Source organism: Bufo gargarizans, chromosome 11, assembly GCF_014858855.1.
Source record: "Bufo gargarizans isolate SCDJY-AF-19 chromosome 11, ASM1485885v1, whole genome shotgun sequence".
Taxonomy (NCBI): domain Eukaryota; kingdom Metazoa; phylum Chordata; class Amphibia; order Anura; family Bufonidae; genus Bufo; species Bufo gargarizans.
The window spans coordinates 84,835,434-84,857,687 of NC_058090.1; the positions used below are offsets into that span (position 1 = coordinate 84,835,434).

At 48.3% G+C, this 22,254-nt stretch overlaps 2 protein-coding genes across 3 annotated transcripts in view; both read left to right on the plus strand.

Moving 5' to 3' along the window:
* The first annotated feature begins 1,273 nt into the window (after nt 1-1,273).
* Nucleotides 1,274-5,917, plus strand: VPS72 (vacuolar protein sorting 72 homolog). Its single transcript, XM_044272020.1, has 6 exons — nt 1,274-1,435; nt 1,822-1,974; nt 3,847-3,955; nt 4,685-4,861; nt 5,007-5,151; nt 5,319-5,917. Exons 1-6 carry the CDS (start codon nt 1,319-1,321, stop codon nt 5,692-5,694), a joined length of 1,077 nt encoding a protein of 358 aa, XP_044127955.1. The 5' UTR covers nt 1,274-1,318; the 3' UTR covers nt 5,695-5,917.
* Nucleotides 5,918-16,386: 10,469 nt separating this feature from the next.
* The window catches only part of TMOD4 (tropomodulin 4), a 38,651-nt gene continuing 32,783 nt past the window's right edge, over nt 16,387-22,254 (plus strand). Inside the window, exon 1 of one of the 2 annotated variants that reach the window (XM_044272514.1) lies at nt 16,387-16,534. The gene's annotated coding sequence lies outside the window, so the exon portion shown is untranslated. Of the gene's footprint in view, nt 16,535-21,754; nt 21,900-22,254 lie in introns of those variants that run through there. The other variant, XM_044272515.1, reaches the window with a different exon arrangement.

The window sequence follows — 22,254 nt, forward strand, 5'->3', positions numbered from 1 at the left end:
TGTTGGAAGAAGTTGCTGTTGGAGGGTGTTTTGGTGCCATTCTTTATTCACAGCTGTGTTTTTGGGCAAAATTGTGAGTGAGCCCACTCCCTTGGATGAGAAGCAGCCCCACACATGAATGGTCTCAGGATGCTTTACTGTTGGCATGACACAGGACTGATGGGAGCGCTCACCTTTTCTTCTCCGGACAAGCCTTTTTCCTGATGCCCCAAACAATCGGAAGGAGGCTTCATCGGAGAATATGACTTTGCCCCAGTCCTCAGCAGTCCATTCACCAAACTTTCTGCAGAAGATCAATCTGTCCCTGATGTTTTTTTTTGGAGAGAAGTGGCTTCTTTGCTGCCCTTCTTGACACCAGGCCATCTTCCCTCCAGTCTTGGCCTCACTGTGCGTGCAGATGCGCTCACACCTGCCTGCTGCCATTCCTGAGCAAGCTCTGCACTGGTGGCACTCCGATCCCGCAGCTGAATCCTCTTTAGGAGACGATCCTGGTGCGTATACACAACCTTGGAAACGCTGCCTGTGCACCATGTGTGATGAGAGCGATGCCGACCTCTGCCCACACCTGTATGCATGAACTGCTAGTAAAATGGCGCCTCTGTTACCTCATCATGGCGGCCATACTGCAGTGTGTGCCCTCCATCAGTGACCCCTGCCTCACACCCTGCAATACGCCATTTACACCAAGGGCGCCGTGAACCACCAGGTAGGAGCTCCAATCTCAGGGTGTGCCGCCCCTCACATCACTGTATGCTACCAGGGTGAGGACCACTACTGTAACTACTACCGCCATCATTGCCACCACTAGCGCCCTCCACTCTTCACCCTGCCGGGGCCAAATGTCCATTTTCAGCACCAGAGTTGCGTCTGATAACTAAAACGGGAATGTGGGTGTCAAATACAGATTTATCCGGATGGTGCGTCCCTATTGTCACCATGCTAGGCGACCAGACCCGTGTTGTGTGGCGCTGTCATCTCCGCCATTTATAACACACCGTGAACACATTACTGAACATTAATTATGCACTTTATTTGTTATTTATTAATTTTTTCCCATCTATGAACCGGTTTTGACAGAATCAGCCATGTTGTGATTGGCTCTTGGTTGGAAAACAAAAATCTCTCTAGGCTGTCGCAGAGCTGATGACGTCATCGCGTTCTATTGCCAGCGGTGAAGAATTGTGTCGCCTCCTCTAATTGGCTATTCCTCCCTCTGCTGGATTCTGATTGGCTGTGTCGCTCCCGGCGCTCGGCGCTCGCTTGTTCCGCCTTGGTCTTCAGACTCGTCCGGTCGCTGACCGATTTCTCGAGCTGCAAGATGAGTTTGGCGGAGAGTAGAGCGCCCCGTAAGACGGCGGGGAACCGCATGTCCGGTCTGCTGACCCGGGAGGAGGAGGATGACTTCTATAAGACTACATATGGAGGCTTCAACGAGGTTTGTATGTGGACACGTTCTGAGCCTAGGTGGGGAGAACTACATCTCCCAGCATTTCCTTATTGGTCTGTCAGTGAGTCATGCTGGGAATTACAGTCCTCTTCGTTTTTTTGGGGGGTCATTCTATTTTAGGGGCTTCTACTGACCCTAACCCTATCCCTATTTCCTGCTGAATTGATTGTGTCAGTCTATACTGTAGCTCTAGCATTCTATTTACGCACCAAGAAGCCCAGGATGAACGGCGTGATACAAAGAAGGTAACGTGCTTTCTGTCCAGGTTGGTAGGCGTCCAGTGACTTGCCTCTAGGAGTCCCTCCCCCACCAGTGACCCCTTCCTATAGAACTCCCTTGGTGAAGCCCCCTGTAACTTTCCGCCCCCCCCCCAGGAATCTGGCGATGATGAGTATAACGATGAGCGCTCTGCCAGCGAGGACGAGGTGGACTCCGACTTTGACATTGATGAAGGGGATGAGCCCACCAGCGACCACGAGGAGGACGAGCCCAAGCGGAAGCGCAGGGTGGTGACCAAAGCCTATAAGGTGAGGCTCCAGACGTCGGGGTAAGGGGCAGGGACCCTCGCTAAGCGCTCAGTGTGGAGACAATCAGCAGTTCCAAGCGGACTTGCTGACAGTCCTTAGAAACAAACCGCGATGAGATCTAAATTTGTGCAGAGTTGGAGGGGAAGCTCCATCAGAGCCGCCATTTTTGTTGTTGTATGGTTCTGAAACTAGAGTAGTAACTGGTGAGGAGCGTTCTGTGTAAGGCGGTAAGATGGACACCGTCAGCAGGGAGGCTCCTTATTGTATCCCAGCTGAGACTTAGAGCCTTCTTTTTTTTTTAAAGGGGTCGTCCCAGAGTGACAACCTGTCACTTATCCACAGGATAGGAGATAGGTGTCAGAGCGGTCGGGGTCCAGCCTTCATAGAGGTTGAGCACACTCTTTAGATGCCACTGTTGCTGTTGACTCCAGCGGTATCCAAGGGGTTAACCTGGCCAGGAGCGGAGGTAAATGCGATTCCGGCTGGTACCGTTGGATGTGCACCCACAGCTCTTGTGCCCGGGGGATCCACCGGGTCCTGTCATAGTACGAACACCGCAGGATGGGTTAATGGCTTCCTGTCTGAGAGGCAGCTTTAACGGGGGTGTTCACTCTGGGCGCCCATTAGGCAGAGCCCCCAGCATCCCTGGCTCTTAGATCTCTTGTCTCCGCTCTCCCTGCATCAGTGTTTGTTTGACACTGGTCACGTGGATGCTGCGTTGGTGACGTGTCCCCCTTGTCAGTGGATCATGTGATGCATGGAGGACACGTCCCCACTTCAGTCAGTCATTGGCTGCAGCAGCCAAACCAGATACTGTTTGGAGCCTCTGTGGCAGATTGTGTCCAAAGATCAGACATAAAGCCTCGTCTGCAGGACTTCTTTGTCTGGTAAAGAGACAGACCCACGAACGGAAACTGAACGGACTCCATCATGTTCAGCTTCTTCCCTGTCAGTTAGGCCGGGTTCACATCTCGTTTTTGTCATACATTTAATGTACGCACAAAAAACGTATATATGTTACCAGACGCCTCAGACGCCATACTGTAGCATCCGTCACCATAGAATTCCATTGTATACGTTATCCTACATGTTTTTTGTTGGACTTTGCAGGATGGAAAAACGTGGTAGACGAGGCTTTCCCATCCTGCAGAGTTCTGTTTTGTTTGCTTTTCCAATGGATCTCCATGGTGACGGATGCCACAGTATGGCGGCTGTTGTGTGTTGAACGTATGACAAAAACCCACTTCTGTTATTTTCATTGTTCTGCTCCATTAGATGAGCAGAACAACAGAAATAAATAGGCCCCGTTCACACCAGCGCTATGAGGTAGGGGGACCATTACTGGTCTGACATCAGGAAATTATAGCCAATATGGCGGATCTTCCCTGTACTTTACCACCTGGCTATAATAGCCTGCATTGACTACACGCTGCGCCACATACATGCGTGTGATGTATGTGGCACAGCTTGTGATGTATGCATGTGTGGGGCGCAGCGTGTGATGGATGTATGCATGTGTGGGGCGCAGCGTGTGATGGATGTATGCATGTGTGGGGCGCAGCGTGTGATGGATGCTGGCGTGGGGCGCAGCGTGTGATGGATGCTGGCGTGGGGCGCAGCGTGTGATGGATGCTGGCGTGGGGCGCAGCGTGTGATGGATGCTGGCGTGGGGCGCAGCGTGTGATGGATGCGGGGCGTGGGGCGCAGCGTGTGATGGATGCGGGGGCGTGGGGCGCAGCGTGTGATGGATGCGGGGGCGTGGGGCGCAGCGTGTGATGGATGCGGGGGCGTGGGGCGCAGCGTGTGATGGATGCGGGCGTGTCCCCAGGTTTCACTGGTATCCGGCCCCTTCTTTATCTCCCTCCCCTACAGGAGCCCATTCAACTTCTCAAGCCCAAACCAAAACCAAAACCTGATGCTGCCCCAAAGAGCCGCCCGGAGCGACCTCCCCCGCAGGAGACGACAGAAGACAGCGCGGAGAGTAAGCCAGAAGATATGTTTTTTAATCAGAGAAGTTGTGTTTTTTTTTCATTCATTCAATTAACAAAATGAAACGGGAAGACCATCGGCCCCTGGAGCTTTTTCATATGCTTTGTGGAGCTCTTCTAGGGTAAGAGGGGCCTCCAGACGTTCCCTCTCTCAGGCAGACAACACTGGAGGAGGAATACCCTCTCGATAAGTCGTTACGAGGCCCTAGATTTGGACAGATTAGAATAGAAGAAGGTTTCCGATCCCGCTGGGCCCTTCAGCGTCTGTTATTCTGTGTCCGTTACTAGACGTCTGTTGGGCCTTAGGTCTTCCAAGTAAATGTCCATCTCCAAGGAGTATGAGATGAAATTGGACTGCGCCTCCTTCCAACCTTATAAAGCCTCGGTACCAGGGGCGGCCATGTAATTTGTTTCCGTTGCTGCACCTCCATGTGCCATTAGCGGTTTTTAATAGTGGTGATTTCTATAATGAGGCCACCCCTCAGGCGGTCATGGTGCCCCGCACTATACCAGGTGAGGCAGTGCCAGCATTGATCTGATAGAGTTCCCGTGAGCTATTAATCCTTGTATTCGAAGGGGTAAGGCGTAACCTTTACAGCCTAGCCGATTTCCATGGATGACCGATGTCCGTGGTGAAGAGTAAGCGGGAATATATCTAAGGCTTCAGTTTCTGGGCTAACTGTCGTCCTGGTGCCAGTCTCTGACCTTGCCTATCCTGACAGGCCGTAAGCAGGTGCGCCAGTCGACCACAGAGCACACGCGGCAGACCTTCCTGAGGGTGCAGGAGAGGCAGGTGCAGTCCCGCAAGAAGAAAGGTCCTCCTCTTGACAGGCCGCTGACACAGGAGGAACTTCTGGAGGAGGCCAAGATTACAGAGGAGATCAACATCCGGTCGCTGGGTAGGTACACTGCCAGCCATGGACCGTCTTGGCGTCACAGGGGCTGCATGGCTCTCTATACCAGCCAAGGAGGCCATCGCCTCTAGAGGCAGAAATTGTTCTTTTTGGTCCTTTTTATAAAATGTTTTTTTTTTCTTCCGGGCAGAAAATTACGAACGTCTGGAGGCCGACAAGAAGAAGCAGGTGCAGAAGAAGCAGAGATATGTGGGGCCGACTATCCGCTACCACTCCGTGTCCATGCCGCTCATTACCGACGTCACCGTGAAAGAGGAAAACGTAGACGTGGAAGGGTGAGTGGTCATCCCGTGAAACCTTTCCCCCTGGACATCCAATATGGCCACCATGATGGCACCTAAAAGGCCTGGAGTCATGGAGGCCATATTGGTTGTGACCATCACCCCCAGAACAAACCTTACCGGATACGCCCCAGAATACTAAATGCCCATTGCTTTTCCAGGTTGGAGCATGATCAGACTGGTGACTCCATGGCGCCCCCTAGCAGCAAGTGTTCCCGCACCTTCATCACCTTCTCGGAAGACGAGACCTTCGAACGTATTTTCCCCAGGAACAAAGCCAAGCTCCCGATCCGAGAGCTGTGCCCCGTCACCCATAAGCCCGCCCAGTACCGGGACCCCATCACCGACATTCCGTATTACAACGCCCGCTCCTTCAAGATCATCCGAGAAGCCTACAAAAAATACATCACCGCTCACGGCCTGCCCAATGCAGCCATGGCAGCCGCTTCCATGGGTCCCACCGCGACCACGCAGGACGCCAGCCAGCGCAACAGCCGGCAGAAAATAGTTCTCAAACAGAGCGTCCCGGGAACCTAAAGACCGCGCCGCTGCCCGGAAGGAGAGGAAAGCGGGCGTGTAACAGCCGCCTTTATGTTTAGTTTTTTTTAGTGTTTTTCTACATAAATTATTTCCCGACCCCCTGTGTGGCGTCTGCTCGACCGGTAAAATCCAAATCTCCGCAGGCCGTGGATCCATGTGAACTCTTGTGGGTGGGTGAAAGATGGGGGTCAGCAGAGAGGGGCAGGCTTCATACTTTTTTTTTTTTTTTACTTAAAAAAAAAAAACGAATAAAAAATGAAGTGGAAGCTAGAAGTGGCGAGTCTCTCACGCACAGGTTATTCGCGACATTGCATCAGTTTTCAAAAATCCCTAATAAGATGCACGTCATCTTTGAGCAGAAATTTTCTACCTTTTCCGCTTCTTTTGAAAAGTGGGTGGGATTAAGCTACAGGGGGCGTGACCGGAAATGCTGTGAGAAATTTAGCGACTGAATGGTTCAAAAAGTGGAATAAGTGGTATTTACTATTTTATGGTCAGCCTGAAGTATAGTAGTCATCAGCCGGGGGCTCATAGGGGTTTACTAGGTGTTCTGGGGTGGTCCCAAGGGCGGGGCTTAAATGTCCCGGGATACATTGGCATTTATGCCTAAAAATGTGCCAAATTTGTTAACAAGCTCGTTTTGGGGCAAATTTACCTCAGAGTGGGCAGTTGTGGGCGTTTTTGTGTGGAACGCCAGTAAAGTTAAATCTGCCCCACCGACCTTTATATATTAACTGTCAAACCGAAAAACGTAACCTTGTTTCCCATAGCAACCAATCACAGCACTGCTTTAATGTTGTCGGAGCACCTGAGCTGCTTATACCAACCAATCACAGCACAGCTTTCATTTTGCCCATAGCAACCAATCACAGCACTGCTTTAATGTTACCGGAGCACCTGAGCTGCTTATACCAACCAATCACAGCACAGCTTTCATTTTACCAGAGCAGCTGAGCTCTTTGGTGCCCATAGCAACCAGTCACAGTGCAGCCATGATTCCTAAGATACGGGAGGGTTCAGGGACTGGGTATTAGTTCTTACACCTCCATGTGCTGGTGTCTGCTCGCCCCCCCCCCCAGTGTAAGACTGGGTCATGCTCATATATACATAGTAACATAAGGCCGAAGTAAGACCTTGTCCATCCAGTTCGGCCTGTTATCCTGCAAGTTTATCCAGTGGAAGGCAAAAAAAAAACTGTGTGGTAGAAGCCAATTTTCCCCACTTTAGGGGAATAAAAAATTCCTTCCCGACTCCAATCAGAATAACTCCCTGGATCCCCGACCACTCTCTAGTACCTATAGCCTGTAATATTATTACACTCCAGAAATACATCCAGGCTCCTCCTGAATTCCTTTATTGTACTCACCATCACCACCTCCTCAGGCAGAGAGCTCCATAGTCTCACTGCTCTTACCGTAAAGAATCCTCTGCTATGTTTGTGTACAAACCTTCTTTCCTCCAGACGCAGAGGATGTCCCCTCGTCACATTCCTGGGGATAAATAGATGATGGGAGTGATCTCTGTACTGACCCCTGATATATCTATACATAGTAATTAGATCTCCCCTCAGTCGTCTGAATAACCCTAATGCTGATAATCTTTCAGGGTACTGTAGTTGCCCCATTCCAGTTATTACTTTAGTTGCCCTCCTCTGGACCCTCTCCAGCTCTGCTATGTCTGCCTTGTTCACAGGAGCCCAGAACTGTACACAGTCCTCCATGTGTGGTCTGACTAGTGATGTGTAAAGTGGTAGGACTATGTTCTCATCACAGGCATCTATGCCCCTTCTGATGCAACGCTTATCTTATTGGCCTTGGCAGCAGCTGCCTGACTCTGGTTTCTGCAGCTTAGTTTGCTGTTTATTAAAATTCCTAGATCCTTTTCCATGTCAGTGTTACCGAGTGTTTTACCATTTAGTATGTACGGGTGACTTGCATTATTCCTTCCCATGTGCATAACCTTACATTAGTCAGTGTTAAACCTCATCTGCCACTTATCTGCCCAAGCCTCCAATCTATCCAGATCCCTCTGTAGTAGTATACTGTCCTCTGTAGTATATACAGTATACTGTCCTCTGTAGTGTATATATACAGTATACTGTCCTTTGTAGTATATATACAGTATACTGTCCTTTGTAGTATATATACAGTATACTGTCCTCTGTAGTATATATACAGTATACTGTCCTCTGTAGTGTGTATATACAGTATACTGTCCTCTGTAGTGTGTATACACAGTATACTGTCCTCTGTAGTGTGTGTATACACAGTATACTGTCCTCTGTAGTGTGTGTGTGTATACACAGTATACTGTCCTCTGTAGTGTGTGTGTGTATACACAGTATACTGTCCTCTGTAGTGTGTGTGTGTATACACAGTATACTGTCCTCTGTAGTGTGTGTGTATACACAGTATACTGTCCTCTGTAGTGTGTGTGTATACACAGTATACTGTCCTCTGTAGTGTGTGTGTATACACAGTATACTGTCCTCTGTAGTGTGTGTGTGTATACACAGTATACTGTCCTCTGTAGTGTGTGTGTGTATACACAGTATACTGTCCTCTGTAGTGTGTGTGTGTATACACAGTATACGGTCCTCTGTAGTGTGTATACACAGTATACTGTCCTCTGTAGTGTGTGTATACACAGTATACGGTCCTCTGTAGTGTGTATACACAGTATACTGTCCTCTGTAGTGTGTGTATACACAGTATACTGTCCTCTGTAGTGTGTGTATACACAGTATACTGTCCTCTGTAGTGTGTGTGTGTATACACAGTATACTGTCCTCTGTAGTGTGTGTGTGTATACACAGTATACTGTCCTCTGTAGTGTGTGTATACACAGTATACGGTCCTCTGTAGTGTGTATACACAGTATACTGTCCTCTTCAGTGTTAATTACTTTACACCGTTTAGTGTCATCTGCAAAAATTGATATTTTACTATGCAAGCCTTCTACAAGATCATTAATAACTATATTGAAGACAATAGGGCCCAATACTGACCCCTGAGGTACCCCACTAGTGACAGTGACCCAATCTGAGTGTGTACCGCTAATAACCACCCAATGTTTTCTATCTCTCCGCCAGTTACTTACCCACTTACAGACGTTTTCCCCCAGTCCGAGCATTCTCATTTTATATACTAACCTTTTATGTGGTACAGTGTCAGATGCTTTGGAGAAGTCCAGATACACGACATCCATTGATTCGCCGCTGTCAAGTCTACAACTTACCTCCTCATAGAAACTGATTAAATTAGTTTGACATGACCGATCGGTCATGCCCCACTCTGACGATGTGTGGAGGTCGGCCAGGATAGCAGCACGAGTTTAGTTTTGTTTTGGAGCCGTGCTGGATCCGCCTCATCAGGTGCACTGGGTGGGGTCATTAGTTTAAATGGCACACCAGCCCAGTGCTCTGAGCGGATTATACTAATCATTGTGGTCTTGGAAGCTAGGAAGGAAGGTTGTCTGTCTGTTCCAGCTCAGAAAGATAAGTGGGATTTCTAGTTTGGTTGTTTTGTGTCATCTCTCCCATCCAGGTTCTGTGCGAGCAGGCTGCTCCTATTTCCCCTCTTCACCATCTCAGGGTATTTAGGGTTTGGTCAGCCCAGGCACGAGGACACATCTTACCTACCTTCAAGGTCTGCATGTGGGCGGAGCAGTGCAGGGAAAGAGGTCGGGGATAAGCTAGGAGGTGACCCTTCCCCTGTCTCTCGCCCAGAGCCTGGTTGGTGGGTTATCAGTGAGTCTGAGTGCACGCCCGCCGTGACACGATCCCTCAAGAATAGAGATGAGCGAACTTGTGTTTTATGTTCGGCGTCTAAAGTCCGGCTTCCGGTTAGCGGAGAATCCCGATATGGATTCCGAATACCGTTGTGGTCCCTGGTAGCGGAATCAATAATGGCCGATTATTGATTCCGCTACCACGGACCACAACGGAAGTCGGAATCCATATCGGGAACCATATCGGGATTCTCCGCTAACCGGAAGCCGAACTTTAGACGCCGAACTTAAAACAGAAGTTCGCTCATCACTACTCAAGAAGCCATGCTGATATGGTGTATTTGCTTGTTTTCATTGAGATCCTCCAAGATAGCATCTCTTAGAAAACCTTCAAACAGTTTACCCACAACTAGGGGTGCACCGAAATGAAAATTCTGGTCCGAAACCGAAAATTCAGGATACCCCTTGACCGAAACCGCCTTTTTGCCCAAATACTTTTAAAAGACCCCCCACCCCATAACAGTGCCATCCACAGACCCCCCCACCTCATAACAGTGCCATCCACAGACCCCCACCCACCCCATAACAGTGCCATCCACAGACCCCCACCCACCCCATAACAGTGCCATCCACAGACCCCCCCCCACCTCATAACAGTGCCATCCACAGACCCCCCCCCACCTCATAACAGTGCCATCCACAGACCCCCCCCCCCCCACCTCATAACAGTGCCATCCACAGACCCCCCCCCCCCACCTCATAACAGTGCCATCCACAGACCCCCACCCACCTCATAACAGTGCCATCCACAGACCCCCACCCCCCACCTCATAACAGTGCCATCCACAGACCCCCACCCACCTCATAACAGTGCCATCCACAGACCCCCACCCACCCCATAACAGTGCCATCCACAGACCCCCACCCACCCCATAACAGTGCCATCCACAGACCCCCACCCCATAACAGTGCCATCCACAGCCCCCATTGTACAATTAATAGATTAATAGAAAATAGCGGGGAGGAACTGGGAGGAGGAGCTGGGGGCCGGTGCGTTCACTGTTCTCCGGCCCCCAGCTCCAGTAGTTATAAAATGTTGTACAATTAATAAGAAATCTATTCATTTGGCCCCCCTCTGCAGTATTACATTCAATACAGCCACATCATACTCACAGGGCTGTCATCTTAATGCTGGCCGGCCGGGCAGAGGAGCGGCAGCGTCACAACTGACGTCATGTGCCCGGCCTACTTTCTGAATGAAGGAGGCGGCGCAGGCATGTGACGTCAGTCGTGACGCTGCCGCTCGTCTGCCCGGCCGGCCAGCACAGCCCTGTGAGTAGGATGTGGCTGTATTGAATGTAATACTGCAGAGGGGGGCCAAATGAATAGAATGCTTATTAATTGTACAACATTTTATAACTACTGGAGCTGGGGGCCGGAGCACAGTGAACGCACCGGCCCCCAGCTCCTCCTCCCAGTCCCTCCCCGCTATTTCCGGCCGATATGTAAAAATATCGGCAGAAACAGATTAGGTGCATTCTCGGCCGATATTTTCGGCCGCCGAAATTTCAGTGCACCCCTACCCACAACATATGTTATAATTACTGGCCTATAGTTTCCAGGGTCTGTTTTTGGACATTTTTTGAATATTGGCACCACATTTGCCATGCGCCAATCCTGTGGAACACTCCCTGTCAGTATAGAGTCTGTAAATATCAGAAATAAGGATCTGGCTATGACATTACTTAATTCTCTTAGGGGGTGTATGCCATCTGGCCCTAGCGATTTGTCTATTTTTATCTTTTTAAGTCGCTGTTGTATGTATGTATGTGTGTATGTATATATGTGTGTGTGTGTGTGTGTATATATATATATATATATATGCTAGCAAAGGACCCTGATATATTTCATCTATTCAATTTAATGTTTCTGTGTGTCGTTAAAAGATATCAGATAACAGTATCCCCTATAACTGTGACCTCTACAGCACCCCGCCCCTTTAACAGTGAACTCCACAGCCTCTCACCCCTTAACACTGATCCCCCCCCCCACACAGTGCCCCACCTCCTTAAAATGGGACCTCCACCGCAGCCTATCCCCTTAACTTTGACCTTCACAGCAGCCTGCCCATTTAACAGTGGGTTTCACAACACCCCACGCCCTTGACATTGACCTCCTCAGGGGCCTGCCCCCTTAACAGTGACCTATACAGCACCCTGTCCCTTAACACTGACCTCCAAAGGGCACCGTTCCCTTATCTGTGATCTCCACTGTACCATGACCTTTTAACAGAGACCTCCACAGCAGCTCCCTCTTTAATAGTGGCCTCCACAGTCCCCTGCTCCCTTAACAGAGACCTCCACAGCAGCTTCCCCTTTAATAGTGGCCTCCACAGTCCCCTGCTCCCTTAACAGAGACCTCACAGTACCCTGCTGACTTAACAGTGACCTCCACAGCGCCCTGCCCCTTTAAGGCTAGGGCTACATGACGACATGTGTCGCACAACAATTTTTATAATAATAGGCTATGGTGTCGCGCTGCGACACGACAGTCGCAAAAAATCCATCCAAGATAGATGCATGTAGCAGTGTAGTGCCCTGTGTCGTGTGACTTATTGTCGTCGTGTAGACCTAGCCTAAAGCTGACCTACAGCAGTGAAGAAAAATGGCGTAACCTGGAGTAAAACTGTGTGTATGTGGAGACTAAGGGCCTGCGAGCTTCTATTGGCTGATAAGGGACATGTGACCGTGTGTATGGCAGATGGGGGCTTGTATTGGCTATTGCAGGTCATTTGGGAATATCTCAGGAACGGTGCGTCCTAGAGAACTGAGACCCGGTCTAAAACCTTCCCGGACACCTGATGTACCTGTGTGCCAAATTTGGTGAAGATCGGTTCAGTCGTTTCATCGTGCAGACAGAAACTCATTTTTATACACTCACCTAAAGAATTATTAGGAACACCTGTTCTATTTCTCATTAATGCGATTATCTAGTCAACCAATCCCATGGCAGTTGCTTCGATGCATGTAGGGTTGTGGTCCTGGTCAAGACAATCTCCTGAACTCCAAACTGAATGTCAGAATGGGAAAGAAAGGCGATTTAAGCAATTTTGAGCGTGGCATGGTTGTCGGTGCCAGACGGGCCGGTCTGACTATTTCACAATCTGCTCAGTTACTGGGATTTCCACGCACAACCATTTCTAGGGTTTACAAAGAATGGCGTGAAAAGGGAAAAACATCCAGTATGCGGCAGTCCTGTGGGTGAAAATGCCTTGTTGATGCTAGAGGTCAGAGGAGAATGGGCCGACTGATTCAAGCTGATAGAAGAGCAACGTGAACTGAAATAACCACTCGTTACAACCGAGGTCTGCAGCAAAGCATTTGTGAAGCCACAACACGCACAACCTTGAGGCGGATGGGCTACAACAGCAGAAGACCCCACCGGGTACCACTCATCTCCACTACAAATAGGAAAAAGAGGCTACAATTTGCACGAGCTCACCAAAATTGGACTGTTGAAGACTGGAAAAATGTTGCCTGGTCTGATGAGTCTCGATTTCTGTTGAGACATTCAAATGGTAGAGTCCGAATTTGGCGTAAACAGAATGAGAACATGTATCCATCATGCCTTGTTACCACTGTGCAGGCTGGTGGTGGTGGTGTAATGGTGTGGGGGAAGTTTTCTGGGCACACTTTAGGCCCCTTAGTGCCAATTGGCCATCGTTTAAATGCCACGGGCTACCTGAGCATTGTTTCTGACCATGTCCATCCCTTCATGACCACCATGTACCCATCCTCTGATGGCTACTTCCAGCAGGATAATGCACCATGTCACAAAGCTCGAATCATTTCAAATAGGTTTCTTGAACATGACAATGAGTTCACTGCACTAAAATGGCCCCACAGTCACCAGATCTCAACCCAATAGAGCATCTTTGGGATGTGGTGGAACGGGAGCTTCGTGCCCTGGATGTGCATCCCTCAAATCTCCATCAACTGCAAGATGCTATCCTATCAATATGGGCCAACATGTCTAAAGAATGCTATCAGCACCGTGTTGAATCAATGCCACGTAGAATTAAGGCAGTTCTGAAGGCAAAAGGGGGAATAGAAATGCCTTTTCTTGTCCGCGTCGGAACGGAAGTGCGGATGCGGACAGCACACAGTGTGCTGTCTGCATCTTTTGCGGCTCCTGTTGAAATTGAGTGGGTCTGCACCCGTTCCACAATATTGCGGAGCGGATGCGGACCCATTTTGCGGACATGTGAAAGGACCCTTGGAGATATATATGTTCCTGCATGTTGGGGCAGGATGCAAAATGGCCGCCGCCATGGACCTGTAAAATAGGCTACACGATAACAGGAAACGGTAGTGTGGATATACCCCAACACAAGGCCACGTGTGACACCTCCCCCTTGGGGAATAGCAGACGTCACCGTTTTTACCTCAGTGAAGTCCCAGCCTCGGTGCTCTCTGTTTTTGTATTTTTTTTTATAGATGTTTTTGTACGTTTATTAATCTGTATCTACACTGAACAAAATTATAAACGCAACACTTTCGGTTTTGCTCCCATTTTGCATGAGCTGAACTCAAAGATCTGGAACATTTTCTACAGACACAGAAGACCCATTACTCTCAAATATTGTTCACAAATCTGTCTAAATCTGGGCTAGAGAGCACTTCTCCTTTGCCGAGATAATCCATTCCACCTCACAGGTGTGGCAGATCAAGGTGCTGATTAGACAGCATGAATATTGCACAGCTGTGCCTTAGACTGCCCACAATAAAAGGCCACTCTGAAATGTGCACAGTTTTGCCTTTCTGGGGGGGGGGGGGGTCAGTATCTGGTGTGGCCACCATTTGCCTCACGCAGTGCAACACATCTCAGTCACATAGAGTCGACCAGGTTGTTGATTGTGGCCTGTGGAAGATTGCACTCCTCTTCAATAGCTGTGCGAAGTTGCAGAATATTGGCAGGAACTGGAACACGCTGTCGTATACACCGATCCAGAGCATCCCAAACATGCTCAATGGGTGACATGTCCGGTGGTATGCTGGCCATGCGAGAACTGGGATGTTTTCAGCTTCCAGGAATTGTGTACAGATCCTTGCAATATGGGGCCGTGCATTATCATGCTGCAACATGAGGTGATGGTCGTGGATGAATGGCACAACAATGGGCCTCAGGATCTCGTCACGGTATCTCTGTGCATTCAAAATGCCATCAATGAAATGCACCTGTGTTCGTTGTCCATAACATATGCCTGCCCACACCATAATCCCACCGCCACCATGGGCCACTCGATCCACAACGCTGACGTCAGCAAACCGCACACCCACACGACGCCACACGCGTTGTCTGCCATCTGCCCTGAACAATGAAAACCGGGACTCATCCGTGAACAGAACGCCTCCCCAACGTGCCAGACGCCATCGAATGTGAGCATTTGCCCACTCAAGTCGGTTACGACGACGAACTGCAGTCAGGTCCAGACCCCGATGAGGACGACGAGCAGATGAGCTTCCCTGAGACGGTTTGTGCAGAAATTCTTTGGTTATGCAAACCGATTGTTGCTGCAGCTGTCCGGGTGGCTGGTCTCAGACGATCATGGAGGTGAACATGCTGGATGTGGAGGTCCTGGGCTGGGGTGGTTACACGTGGTCTGCGGTTGCGAGGCCGGTTGGATGTACTGCCAAATTTTCTGAAACGCCTTATGGTAGAGAAATGAACATTCATTGCACGGGCAACAGCTCTGGTAGACATTCCTGCAGTCAGCATGCCAATTGCACGCTCCCTCAAATGTTGCGACATCTGTGGCATTGTGTTGTGTGATCAAACTGCACATTTCAGAGTGGCCTTTTATTGTGGGCAGCCTAAGGCACACCTGTGCAATATTCATGCTGTCTAATCAGCACCTTGATATGCCACACCTGTGAGGTGGGATGGATTATCTCGGCAAAGGAGAAGTGCTCACTGACACAGATCTAGACAGATTTGTGAACAATATTTGAGAGTAACGGGTCTTCTGCGTCTGTAGAAAATGTTTTAAAATGTTTGAGTTCAGCTCATGCAAAATGGGAGCAAAACCAAAAGTGTTTTTTAAAATTTTGTGCAATTGAGAAAATGTAAAAAAAAAAAAAAAATCTAACAAAATACTTCTGATGGCAATTGAATTAATACCGCTGCACGAATATTCAGAAATTTCAAGAATTTTTATTAATTTGCTGAACTTGTGCTCTCTTTTTTTTATTTTTTCAAAAGAGGACATTTTACCACCCCCACCAAAAAAAAACAAAAAACTGGTGTCTGGGGACAACTAAGTAAACAGTTCTTACAGTCCTGCGGGTTTGTTCCTGAATTTAGCACAGGATGTCAGGGGGATAAAGAGAGAATATTTAGATTGTTTAAAAAAAAAAAAAAAAAATTTTATTTACAGTAATGTAATCCATTTTTATATTATCTCTTTTTATTTTATTGTATTATATGATGTTTTATCTTATTGTTGAGTTTTTATTTTGTTATAATTGAGCACAGTTATTGAAAATTTTCCTGAATTGTATTCATTATAAATGACAGTTTTAGTTTGTTTTATTAACCTAGTAAACCATATTTTTTTTCTAAAATCTGATTATTTAATTTTTTTATGAAATCAGATTTTTTTTATTTTGTAAACCACATTTTTTTTTCTAAAATCGGATTTTTTTATAACCTTATAAACCACATATTTTTCCTAAAAATCTGATTCTGTTTATTAACTTTGTAAACCACTTTTTTTTCAAAAAAATCAGATCTTTTTTAAAATTTTAGAAACCACATATTTTTTTCCCCCAAGATGTTATTTTTGCAGCAGTGTTTTTTCCCGCATGCTCATACAGTTCCAGTCACAGACTCCTCTTGATGCAATGACTCCCTGTCTTTGTGAGTTTTTCGAGCAGGTGATAGGGGTAGCCAGGACGCAGTACTGGAAAGTGACCACTAGGTGTCCCCCGGAGGAAGATCCGTACGCCAGCTGCAGCCTAATGACAGCCCGGGTCACACCCCTTCCAAAAGTATCCCCTTTTGAGGCTCGGTCAGACCCCCTGCACACTGCGGGCAGGAGAGTCACAAGGTAAGCCTGCTGATATTTTAGGATCCCAAGTTTATGGGGGCTTTATGTAGAAGTTCTGTAACTTTTTACAATAGTTTTTTATTTTATTTTCTGCGCCGGGTTGTATTTTTATGTGGTAAGAACATTAGTAGCATTTGTATTACTTTTATGTGATTACGTAACTGAATTCAGCCTTGATTTTTCTTTATAGGAATTTTTGGAAATTTTTCATTTATTTTTTCAAACTTTATTTATTATGTCATTCGGGTTAAAATAGTTTTAATCATTTTTTTGATTTTCATGTGCCGATGCCTCTTGGAAAGTATATTTCTGGTAGCGGTAACGCTATAGCGGGGGCCTTGGTGCCAGAAATATCCTGGTTTGGGGGCTCCTGACAACTCCGGACCTTATTTGTGTGCAAACCTGACAACTGGGATCGGTGTTCTTAGACCAAAGAGTTTGCGTTTTATTTTCCTAATGCAAGTGATTAATTAGTTTATTTTTTTAATTAGTTTTTAGTTACTTTTTGCAAATTTTGCGCTTTTCTGAGCGCGGTCAGAGCCGAGGGTGTAAATCCCGGTTTGCAGCCCTGTCCCTGTGGGGCGAGCACACGGGTCCCAGTGCAGCTGCTGTGTTTTCTTCCAGATTTAAGGGTCTTGCATGGGGGGATTATTTTTAACAAGGGCCCCCTCAGGGAGCGGACACAGACAGGTGGTTATATATGATGGGGGGTGGGGGGGTGCCAATCCCTTACCAGTCTGTGTATACATGGAGTGTATGTGATAAATGCCTTTCAAAGCTATGGGAAAGCTGGGTTATCTGGGATTTTGAGCAGGATTACGCTCTATCCTGTCACATGACTTCAACCCCCCCCCCCCCCCCCCTCGGGCCCCGGGAACGTTTGGGGCCTATTTATTTGCTGAGTTCTACCTGCAGGTCCAGCTTTCATAGGATGTTGTGCAGATGTCCGTATTCTGTAAGCAGCCGAATGTATTTTGGGTCCAGAATGCCACCACTGGTTATGCTGGGAGTCCAAAACCACATAAAGGGGTTACCCCACTAATCACATAAAGGGGTACTCTGCTGTTGCTGGGGGGTGGTAATATTGGGCAGCGTCGCATAACCCTTGTCTCTGTTTTTTGCCTACAACTGAGACATTTGGCACCCATTCTATGACTCTCATACCTGTATGCTCCATTTCACCTCCAGTTAGTCTTCTTCCTCCTCTTGCAGCCTTAAATAAATATAGTTCTCATTCAGTTTCCTCCCTCAGCTAGCAGTTTAATATAATTCTAAGTAAATTCCCTTGCCAGTCACTTTCAGGTAGCTTTAAATATAAGTTCCCAGTCAGTCTCTTGTTTCCTCTGACAGCTGTAAATGTAGTTCCCAGTCAGTCTTCTTCCTCCCCTTGCAGCCTTAAATATAGTTCCCAGTCAAACTCCTCCCTTTTGATCTAGCAGTAAATATAATCCTTTGTAAATTCCATAGTGAGTCACTTTTAGGTCGCTTTAAACATAATCCACAATAAGTTCCCAGTCAGTCTCCTGCTTCCTATGGCAGCTGTAAATGTAGTTCACAGGCAATCTTCTTCCACCTCTGGCAACAGTAAATGTAGTCCTTAGTACCACCTATAAATATTGTTCCCAGTAAGTGCCCATTTAGTCTCATTCCACTTCTGGCAGCTGTAAATATCTCATGGTACTTCATAAATTCCCAATCCATCTCCTTCCTCCTCTGGCAGCCTTAAATTTAGTTCCCTCCCTTCTCAGCTAACAGTAAATATAATATCAAGTAAATTCCTTAGTAAGTATTTTTCCTCCTCAGGTAGCTGTAAAGATTATCCTTAATGAGTTTCCAGTCAGTCTCCCTCCACTTCTGGCAGCTGTAAAAGTAGTCCCCAGTAAGTTCCCATTCACTCGTCTTCTAAAAGCTGTAAATGTATTCCCAAGTTTGTTCACCAGTCAGTCTCCTTACACTTCTAGCAGCAGTAAATATAGTCCACAGTAATTTTCCTTACACCCCTGTTAGCTGTATGTATAGTCCCTAATGCAATCCTAATCAGTCTTCTCCCCCCTCTGGCAGCCTTAAAGGTAGAATCCAGCAGGTTCTCCTGCAGATGGTAAAAATAATAGTTGTACAATGCAATGAAGATAAATAGCACTTGTGTGCTCACAAGTCACTCCTCAGACTGCTGATTATTGCTGCATACCGCCATACTACTGCACCGGCTCTGGTCCTTCCCTGACGAGCAGTGGAGAAGCACTTTGTATAGGCTGAGAATAGGAATGAGAAGAGTAGGGACGGTGATTGAGCATACACATCCACCAGCACCCTGCTTATTAGGTGGACGTTCATATGGCTTTACACTTTGAACACCAGGTGGCGCCACACTATGTAAGTAAATGTCATATATTTGTGATCTGACCGTCTTTTTATGGTTAGCACCCTCCAAAGTGCCAGTCACGGCACCTCCACCACCACTGACATGCCCGTCAGCTGACCCAACATCTCTAGGACAATCAGTGTTCTCGGCCTAGACTGACAGGGCATGTTGGCATTTGTAGTTTCCGGGCACGCTCTGACTGCAGGGGGTGGCAGCTGTTGTCCCGCTGGCACACGAAGGGTTATTTGGCCCGGGGGTGAACCCTTTCGTGAGCAGCGGTGCAGTCAGGGATAATCCGGGTTGGCACTGGCTGAATGTGCCGCAGAGTGGACATCGAGGAATTCTCCGGAGCCCCTCTAACTCTCCATGTCTAGTAACGGGCAGCATCCCCGACCTCCCATAATCCCCCGAGTGCAACCTCCTGGGACAAGGGAGCAGCAGTACAGCGCCTCTAGTGGCCGTAGTGAATGCAGGACACAGCAGTATCACCCCAGGGGCCACACAGCACCGGGCCCTGCAGTAGCTTCTGTGCGGGATGGGACAGACGGGCTAGTTTTCACTTCCCATGTGCACTGAGCCTTGCATAGCCATGACCCTGCCACCGGTTGTCCCATCTTGGAGACTTTTGGTAGGTACTAACCACCACATAACGCAACCACCCTGCAAGAACGGCCATATTGGAAATGCTGAACCCCCCATATTTTCGCTTTTCGGAGTCGCTCAGGTCCTTACGCTTGCCCATTCACCGGCTTCCAGTACATCAACCTCAGGAGCTGACTGTTCACTTTTCCATGATGTAGTGCACAGTACCACTGCTCCCTCTATACTGGGTGTAGTGCACAGTACCACTTCTCCCTCTATACTGGGTGTAGTGCACAGTACCACTTCTCCCTCTATACTGGGTGTAGTGCACAGTACCACTTCTCCCTCTATACTGGGTGTAGTGCACAGTACCACTGCTCCCTCTATACTGGGTGTAGTGCACAGTACCACTTCTCCCTCTATACTGGGTGTAGTGCACAGTACCACTTCTCCCTCTATACTGGGTGTAGTGCACAGTACCACTTCTCCCTCTATACTGGGTGTAGTGCACAGTACCACTTCTCCCTCTATACTGGGTGTAGTGCACAGTACCACTGCTCCCTCTATACTGGGTGTAGTGCACAGTACCACTGCTCCCTCTATACTGGGTGTAGTGCACAGTACCACTGCTCCCTCTATACTGGGTGTAGTGCACAGTACCACTTCTCCCTCTATACTGGGTGTAGTGCACAGTACCACTTCTCCCTCTATACTGGGTGTAGTGCACAGTACCACTTCTCCCTCTATACTGGGTGTAGTGCACAGTACCACTTCTCCCTCTATACTGGGTGTAGTGCACAGTACCACTTCTCCCTCTATACTGGGTGTAGTGCACAGTACCACTTCTCCCTCTATACTGGGTGTAGTGCACAGTACCACTTCTCCCTCTCTATACTGGGTGTAGTGCACAGTACCACTTCTCCCTCTATACTGGGTGTAGTGCACAGTACCACTTCTCCCTCTCTATACTGGGTGTAGTGCACAGTACCACTTCTCCCTCTCTATACTGGGTGTAGTGCACAGTACCACTTCTCCCTCTATACTGGGTGTAGTGCACAGTACCACTTCTCCCTCTATACTGGGTGTAGTGCACAGTACCACTTCTCCCTCTCTATACTGGGTGTAGTGCACAGTACCACTTCTCCCTCTATACTGGGTGTAGTGCACAGTACCACTTCTCCCTCTCTATACTGGGTGTAGTGCACAGTACCACTGCTCCCTCTATACTGGGTGTAGTGCACAGTACCACTTCTCCCCCTCTATACTGGGTGTAGTGCACAGTACCACTTCTCCCTCTATACTGGGTGTAGTGCACAGTACCACTTCTCCCTCTATACTGGGTGTAGTGCACAGTACCACTTCTCCCTCTATACTGGGTGTAGTGCACAGTACTACTTCTCCCTCTATACTGGGTGTAGTGCACAGTACTACTTCTCCCTCTATACTGGGTGTAGTGCACAGTACCACTTCTCCCTCTATACTGGGTGTAGTGCACAGTACCACTTCTCCCGCTATACTGGGTGTAGTGCACAGTACCACTTCTCCCTCTCCATACTGGGTGTAGTGCACAGTACCACTTCTCCCTCTATACTGGGTGTAGTGCACAGTACCACTTCTCCCTCTATACTGGGTGTAGTGCACAGTACCACTTCTCCCCCTCTATACTGGGTGTAGTGCACAGTACCACTTCTCCCTCTATACTGGGTGTAGTGCACAGTACCACTTCTCCCTCTATACTGGGTGTAGTGCACAGTACCACTTCTCCCCCTCTATACTGGGTGTAGTGCACTGTACCACTTCTCCCTCTATACTGGGTGTAGTGCACAGTACCACTTCTCTCTCTATACTGGGTGTAGTGCACAGTACCACTTCTCCCTCTATACTGGGTGTAGTGCACAGTACCACTTCTCCCCCTCTATACTGGGTGTAGTGCACAGTACCACTTCTCCCTCTATACTGGGTGTAGTGCACAGTACCACTTCTCCCTCTATACTGGGTGTAGTGCACAGTACCACTTCTCCCTCTATACTGGGTGTAGTGCACAGTACCACTTCTCCCTCTATACTGGGTGTAGTGCACAGTACCACTTCTCCCTCTATACTGGGTGTAGTGCACAGTACCACTTCTCTCTCTATACTGGGTGTAGTGCACAGTACCACTTCTCCCTCCATACTGGGTGTAGTAGTAGGTAGTAGTCCCGGCCCCCTGTCAGTTTAGATTAGGATCCTGGCGGCTCGGGCCCCTGCTGAGTCAGTTCTGTCTGAGGCTGATTAACTCTTCGTGGGCAGCAGGCGGCACTGACAGCGAGCTCTCCGCCCAGGACCCCCTGTGTGCTGCATCTGGCGGTACACAGGACTGTACAGTATACAGAGGCAGCACAGGCTCCTGCACAGAGGGGCCCATCCCAGGCTTTACATTGGGGTGAGGATCTGCACTGGGGCCCCAGGGTTTTTGGGTTGTACTCCAGTCAGGGGGTTTGGAGTCTCGTCTCAGGACCTGTAAGGGGTCATATTCTTATTTGTGGGTCCCCTGTGTGTGCGCCGCTATATGCATGATGTGTACGGTATACGGCGTGTTGTACTAATGTGCCGTGTATACGGTATGTAAGACTGATGAGAATTATTATGGTACTGCATGGTGGTCTGCACTGTATGGCGGTATTATTTATGCACTACATATTTTTAGTAATAAATGAGTTTTCCAGGATTTTATGTCCTCGGGATAGGTCGTCTATATGTGATCGGTGGGGGGCTGACACCCAGGACCCCCGCCGACA